The sequence below is a fragment of the Adelges cooleyi genome, unplaced genomic scaffold (assembly GCF_023614345.1).
Source record: "Adelges cooleyi isolate 19-005CV unplaced genomic scaffold, UGA_ACOO_1.1 ACOO_flye_CR_arks_rails_tigmint_CR_PRNA_254, whole genome shotgun sequence".
Taxonomy (NCBI): domain Eukaryota; kingdom Metazoa; phylum Arthropoda; class Insecta; order Hemiptera; family Adelgidae; genus Adelges; species Adelges cooleyi.
This window is the reverse complement of record NW_026095920.1, coordinates 60,056-67,965: the sequence shown is the minus strand read 5'-3', so window position 1 is coordinate 67,965 and position 7,910 is coordinate 60,056. Positions and strand designations below refer to the sequence as shown.

The 7,910-nt window shown below is 29.2% G+C and overlaps 1 protein-coding gene across 1 annotated transcript; it reads left to right on the top strand.

Moving 5' to 3' along the window:
* The first annotated feature begins 974 nt into the window (after positions 1–974).
* LOC126837586 (BTB/POZ domain-containing protein 9-like) lies at positions 975–7,529 on the top strand. Its single transcript, XM_050571510.1, has 6 exons — positions 975–1,084; positions 1,876–2,005; positions 2,116–2,346; positions 2,436–2,627; positions 6,643–6,708; positions 7,491–7,529. Exons 1-6 carry the CDS (start codon positions 975–977, stop codon positions 7,527–7,529), a joined length of 768 nt encoding a protein of 255 aa, XP_050427467.1.
* The last annotated feature ends 381 nt before the right edge of the window (positions 7,530–7,910 follow it).

Genomic DNA, 7,910 nt, shown 5'->3' with positions numbered 1-7,910 from the left:
TGATCCAACAACAGTATCTCACATATAGTATCTCAATGTATGTTATCTAAACGTATGATTTTATTAATATACTAGCTGGCCGAGCATCTTCCAAAAACTATTTTTAGTAATCGCGTTAATATTATAAAATTGGTACATAGAGCATATATTAAATATAATATAATTAATAATAATTATATATAGAAGACTTATCTTAAAAACTAATCTGTAGCTTACATTCATAATTTAAAAAAAGAAATTGTAAGAGCGAATTATTCGTTTGTACTACAAAACTGACATCAGCTGAAATCTGTGTTTGATGTTCGACAATATAGGACAACAGCACGCGCCTATACAAAAAAGTCGTACACTCTATGTACACACAATGATTCTTAAAAAATATATCCCGTAAAGTGTAGAAAAATGTTAAACGCTATTGTAATAAATCTATATAATTAAGTTAGTGTTCAATATCAGTTGTCTCGGTCTCCTTTATAGTGTTTTTTGTTAAAGTGTTCAACATTTGATATTATATTATACCACTATGCAGATTTATTATTTAGCATTTATTATTTTATGGTCAAGTCCAGGTAAATAATACGTTTTATTAATGTACAAATTATTTATTTATTTATAATTCAATTGCAGCAAACTATAAACGATAAGTTATGTACATAATTACTATGGAACTTAAGGCTAACTAATGTATTTTGTTGTTTGCTCAATAGTAATAATAGATAGACTAATGAGTTTTGAAATGAAACAGCAAATTAAAACGCTTTATTGAAAATGTATGACGTCCAATGTGGCCTGAAAGAATTCATCCTCTTTCCGTCGAAAACAAATTATTGTAATCAGACTATTTTGTAAAGGTCGAATAATGTAAAATCGGGGGGGGGGGGGGTGTATGCTACACGAATAACTGAATCATACACTCGTCCCATAAATCAGCTGTTTTGTTAATTTTATTTGGCATGTTCTGATTTGAAGGTTATATGGCGCAGCCTAGGTCTTCCAAGGCTTCGTCTTCCAAAGCAAGTGATAATGAAATCGACCACACCGACTTATTGATCAGCGACATAGGCAACCTCTATCAAAGCGGCAGGTATGCGTTATTGAATTTGTACCTATTAACTTTATTATTTTACTAATTTTCCAAGAACGTCTTGTATACAGTTTATTAATACTACCTATAGCCCAAATTAAATTATATTCTGTTAAAATTTTAATCTGTTATACCTGTGAAAGATGATGAAAGTAAACTGGAAGGTGTCTCGTTTAGCTAATTATAATTTTATTTAAAGTAAGTACTAGGTAGTGACTAAGATAAGATTGAAGCATATTAATTGTAAGACACATTTATTAGCCAACTATCTTAGTTAGATATTATACAAAATGTATTATTACTTTTTATGTTCGTGTGTGTATTTTTAATTAATTTCAAGACTTATTTAGTTATTCAGACGTTTTTTTGGTTGTACAAGGAAAAGAACTGCGCGCCCATCGTAATATACTAGCCTCACGAAGTGAATATTTTAGGTATTTTATTCTTATCATTAAGTATATTTCTTTAGGCCTTTCTTCTAGAGCGGATGAAACTATTTGTTTTTTTTAATTCACAATAGTTTACACTTGATTGTGACCTAAAATGAGACCCCTATTTTTTTAAATAGGTACTTTCACTAATTTTTAACGCTGTTACCGCCTTAATTATTTTGACGTATTTAAAATTAAAAAAAAAACTTGTTTTATATATTTGGACACTCAAAACAAATGGTTTCATTATCCCGAAAATGGTAGAGTACAATTATCTAGATAACATTTGAGAAAGATATCATTTTTATCTTTTTAACTCCATAATTTAATGTTTGTAGTAATATAGTGTACTATTTTTAGGATCTTATTTTTTGGAGGTGGTACAGAAACCTATGATTTGTATGTGCACATAAAAGATGTATCAATAAACTCATTTAAAATAATTCTTGAATATATTTATACTGGCCGAATACATTTAAGTGATTTTGAGGTAACGAATAATCGACGCAGCTTAGCGGTTATTAAACGGCATAAATATAATTTTATTTGTGATCGTTTGGCCGTTAGTATGTGTTCGATCTGTTATTATTTATTTTTCAGGATGAAGAAATTTTAAAACTACATAAGCTTTCGGATTATTTTGGGATTTCACAATTAAAACTTTCATTGAACGAGTATTTTCAAAGAAGCATTAACATAGACAATGTATGTACGTTCCTTGATTTGACAAGACATTATGAAAACAAGGAGCTCGAAGTCGAATTACTTAAATTTATCGACGACAACGCTGTGGAAGTTTTGAAATCCTATGAATTTATGGATTTGTCATCTGTAATGATATTTTTTCAAAAAAAATAAAAAATAATAATAATATTGCTAATGTTAGGTGGAAAGTTGAGAACCAATTGTTTTGTTTTTAGGAAGTTCTTCAAGAAATTCTCGATCGTGACTCGTTTTATGCTCACGAATTGGATATATTTCGTGCGGTTTGTCGCTGGGTCAATAAAAATCAAAACGAAGTGGAACGTGACACTAATATCAAAGTCTTATCGGCCGTCAGGTATCCGATAATGAGTGCTGAAGAACAGTCTCAAGCTAGGGAATCACAGCTGGTTAGATCGGATTTAATTTCAGCTGCCATGCAATTAAGAAGAAACACGTGGCCACAAGATAAGCCTCAATTTCGGGGACAGCTTAGTATGCTTGTTGTACACATCAATTTGTATTTCGCAAAATTTGTTGGTTTTAATTATTCAATTTTTTAGAACTCAATGTGCATATTTTTTGTGAGTATCATAGTTGTCTACTTCCCGATTTGAATGTCATTCATCAGTCTCAGGGTTTTTCGCTTTCAAATAACGACTTCGGTACTAATATGATAAAGTTGGTTACTCCGTCATTTGTAAACTTTTTGGAAATATCGTTGTACAACGCACGGTTCACTGACTTACATAAGTATGTTTTAAACTAACAAAAATATTTTATACTGAAATGGTCATTATTTAAAATAAAATAAATTATTTGTCGCTATGCTTGAAAGAACTTGGTTAAACGAACACGACGACCTGAGCGAGTTGTTGCCGAAGGTCTGTCCGTGGACGTGGCATCGTCAATGGGTGAGCTAGAAAGTTCTTCTTCGGCAGGTTTGGCCGGGAAGTGTTGAGTTGACCCGGTGGGCTTGTGATGAAGTAAGGCGGTCAATGGATACGGTCGACTACTTGTCCTTAACCAAAATGTCGAAAGTCTCGTCACCACGGGTTAGAACTGGATAAGGTCCGGTGTAAGGTGGCTGAAGAGAAGTTCTAACTAAATCGGTGTGTAGCATGACATGAGTGCATGTTGCTAGATCTCGATGAAGGAAAATTTGACCTTTTGAGTGACGTGATGCAGGAACGGGACGGAGTTTTGAAATTACGGTTCGGAGAATTGCCACAAAGTCTGAAGAGAGCGGTGCTAACGTTCAGCAAGACCGTTTGATTGTGGGTGATAACTAGTTGTCCTAGACAAGTGAATACCGAAAAGTTTAGCTAGTGACTGGAAAAGTTGAGATTCAAATTTGTCATCCCCTGTCAGTAGTTATTTGAAGTGGAACGCCAAAGCGCGCAATCCAGGAGAAAACGAGTGCTTTAGCGACAATTTCAGCAGATATGTCTTGTAAAGGTGTAGCTTCCGGCAATCTGATGTACCGATCTATTGCAGTTAAACAATATTTGAATCCGTTCGAGTAGGGAAGGGGACCGATTAAGTCGACGTGTACATGTGGTGGAACAGTAAAATTACCAAATGGCGCAGAAATGCGTTTAGAGACTTTGCTTCGTTGACATTGAAGACAGGAACGAGACCATTCACGACAGTCTTTGTTCATTGAAAGTCTTTATGGAAAACTTTAATTTACAAACACTTAAAAAAGTTTAAAAAAATGTCAGAATTAAAACAAAAATTGTGAATGTTGGGTTAATAGTATCGACGAGAGAACCTAGAAAAAGTTCTTATTATTATTGATACCATTCCAGTTCAGATTTTAACTATTAAATTAAAATAAAGTAATGAAAATAGTACTTTTTAGAGTTTTAGTTGTATTTTAATATTTATTTAAAGCTTATTGTTTTAAATTAATGAATGTTCGATTATATTAAATATCTATACCTTATATAGATATTGAACAACATCACATATTTATATATATTATAGTATTATTTATACAGATATATAAAGATTTGATGTGGACAGTGTGGTATAAGTTATTGTCTCATAAAATTGTTATTTTTAAATATGTGGTTTTATAAAAATGATTTAACTGTATTTTAAGATACCGGATCTGTTTTGTTTATAATTAAATTGTATTATGTTATATAATTTATACTTTTCCACAACTCTGTTCCTAATATTTAATTTTATTTAATTTTTTACAAATCACTATTCTAAAAGCTATTCGAATTGTTTGATATTTTAGGCGTTACTCTTATTACATTGAAGTTTCAAACGATGGGCAAGATTGGGTGCGTGTTGTTGATCATTCAAATTATAATTGTCAAGGAGTTCAAGAATTGTGGTTTCACCCACAAGTAGTTCGGTATATACACTTTGTTATAACCAACAGGAGTGCTGCTAATGAGACTTTTAAAATTTGGAATGTCCGTTACGATTCAAAAGATAGGGTGGGAATCAACCAAATAATCGACCGACGAGTTCGGTAACGAAATTCGTTAGAGTTTAACTCGAGGATTGGCCATATGTGTACGCTAGCGATTTATTACAACAAAGCAACACGTATGATTGTGGTTTATATGTGTGATTACATGCATTTTTTTACATTTCTGATTCACATTTTTTCAATGCACCTTTATTAAATTATAGCAGGGAATGGCTCTTTTAAAGAATATTCTAAATTAAATAATACAAATTAGTTCAAGATCACACCTATTTTTATAAAAAAGAAATTTGGTTCTTAAAAACCTATCAAAAATGGTTAATAAAAAAAAAAATTAATAAATTAATAATAATATTAAAATAATAAATAAATTGTGTACTCGATAAATAGTACCACAGATTAGATAAAGCATGAAAGTAAAACAGGTTAAGTCTTATGTGATGGTACATTTTGTTTATACGTGTATAAGAGAATCAACAAAATCATTTGATTAGACTATACTGTAAAAATGTTTTCTCTTTTTGCGATACTTAATTTAAATAACAATGTATATATTCAAAATGAAATGTAATAATTTGTCAAAAATCTTGTTATAATCAATGGAAGCATAATGGTGTAAATTTTATAATAAAATGTACAAGTCTTCTATTTAATTGTAAAAATGAAAATAACTTTATCATTTCTTTGCAATGTGAAAAACAAACGATTTTTAAAAAAAAAAACTCTTAAACTAACTATGATTTATACACCAAAAGTAAAGAACCAAGCATAAAAACAGCCTAATAAAATATTGTAAAATGCATACAGATTCTAAACTTAGTCTACAAAATTAAAAAAAACAAAAAGGGTGAATAATAATTCATACCACAATTAAAAAAAAAAAATTATATTATTTGTATCGTTTATATCGTTTACCTTATTTAGACTTTTTGTACAAAATATCTATGAAAAACAAGAAAAAAATCATACAACACATTTAAGTTATACGATAATAATAATCTGAAAATTAATTTTGTCAACAACTGCTGTTAAATATTAAATAAAACAAATGAAATTTAAATTAAAAAAAAAATTATTTTCTTAAAAATATTCAAATCGTTACAAATCGTTTTAAAAGTCATTAGTTAGAAATTGGAATATTTAAGTATAATATTCTTTTTATTTGGCTTTTTTGTGTTTATCGTCATACAACGTAGTTTAAAAATAAAGTAGCTGTATAAAGTTTATAAGGTATTATTTATGTAATTTTGCTTGATTCAATATGAGAGCCCGTTTTTGTTAAACTAATCTATTACATATAAAACATGAACATTTGTTTCACACTTTCTGTGGAGGCGTTCATGAGAGTTTACATGTTACTGTTTTGGCTAAAAATAGATAATTAATATAGCAATTAATGATTATTTTTAGAGCCCGGTGATTCAAGCTTAAATTCACTGCTATATAAATTTGAATTTGGTTATATTGTGTAAAGAGAATAGACAAAACACAAATGGTAAAATTTTATTTTGGAGAATTAATAAACTTCTGTTAAATACAATGTGGTTACATACTACTTTTTTAAATACACAACTATTCTTTTATAATTATTATTAACTCAAGACAAATCTTAGCATTATTAAATTATACTTTATATAATAAAATAAAATCAAAAAAGACAAATTTCCCAGTCTTTTTTAAGCTCTCTAGCCTTTTATTAAAATATTTATACAAAAGACAAAAAACACCAATTTATTGTAAACTCATAACAATCACTGAAAACAAATTATTAGTAGTACCATATATGGCTATATTGTAGTATCTAACATTTTCCCGGCAACATAGTCGAACACACGCTAATAACAAGGCAAAAATATAAGAAAAAATGAACTGATATCAAAGAGTGAAACGGGTATAGCCAAATGATATGTGAAATAACAACAATAATAGTAGTGTACCTATACAACTTTTTTGTAACGTTACCGGTTTTTTTTCAGACGGTATCAGACTCAACTGAGTCTGATGAACTGATGTCAGTACTGACAAGCATAAACGAGGAGGAGGTAAATACCAAAAATAAAAATGTGTCGTTTGTTGAGATACTATGGGAATACGACCCTAGAATGTACTTCTATTAAACTATTTGTAATTACATCTGGAAACTACAGTTTTTCATTTGGAGACTTTTGTTTATGCTAACCATCGTAATAATAACACATAAGAGCTATATATTAGTTTGAACTTTCAATATTAAGACCTAACCGTGAAGCAAGATTTTTATAGACAAGATATCTTTACACATGCCAATTAATCAGATAAATTCATTACTATTAAGTCAATTATAGTGTTATTATAGTTATTGTTGTGTTTCTTTTTTTATAATTGATCAAGTCCACGATTTGACTAAGCACGTTTTAAAACCGCGTACCGACCGTATGTCTGTTTACATACTTGATCAAGGACAGATTTGCTCGGTTTGCTTTAAATCATAATTTAAAAAAAAATTGTATTAGCGCGTACTGGTTGGTATATCTTCCAGTATATCTGGCCAAGTACTACCCGATTTTTTTATTTTTAACTCTCACTATTGAATACTCACTAGTTGAATAATAACTTTAAGAGCTTGTTGTGAGTAGGAAAAACAAAAATGCTACACACTGACAGTGATGATTGTAAATAAATTTAATAATATGTAATCGATCAACACGATTACAAATACCTTTTTCATCTATAAAATAATTTAAACATGTATAATAATAGTCTTAACAGCAATTATTTTTCGAAGAGTTTATTTGAAAGATTTTATAACGTTTCAATAATTATAAACATTGATTTTCTTTTACAGGTTTTTTCGTTCGGAGATCCAAGAGTTCTGAAATCGTAAATCAGTTTTATTCAGGATATATATATATGTTAATAAGCGAGGTTGAGAGTCAATCAATGATTTTATTTATATATTTGTTGTCCAATTAATGTTTAAATTATAAAAATTTTCAGTTAAATTTATTTTTGTAATTAAATAATAATTAAAGTTTAATATGTTTGCAGCTCAAATCTAAAATTTCGAATTATACAATCAAATAAATATTTATTTATCGACTCGAAGAAAAATATTGGCATATATAATATACAAATGATTATGTTTAAAAAAAAAAATAAATTTAATTGTTGACATGGATATTATGATCGATATTATAGATGACAACTTTCAATATCAAAAAGGTAGTCGCGAACAACAACTTTAAAAAAAGGAAACTTTGTAAGT

Bases quoted from the DNA above. Each gene is read 5' to 3' on its own strand.
- LOC126837586 (XM_050571510.1), top strand. From the start codon at position 975: ATGGCGCAGCCTAGGTCTTCCAAGGCTTCGTCTTCCAAAGCAAGTGAT. The intron at 1,085-1,875 runs GTATGCGTTATT...TACTATTTTTAG, and splicing joins AACCTCTATCAAAGCGGCAG to GATCTTATTTTTTGGAGGTG. The intron at 6,709-7,490 runs GTAAATACCAAA...TTTCTTTTACAG, and splicing joins CAAGCATAAACGAGGAGGAG to GTTTTTTCGTTCGGAGATCC.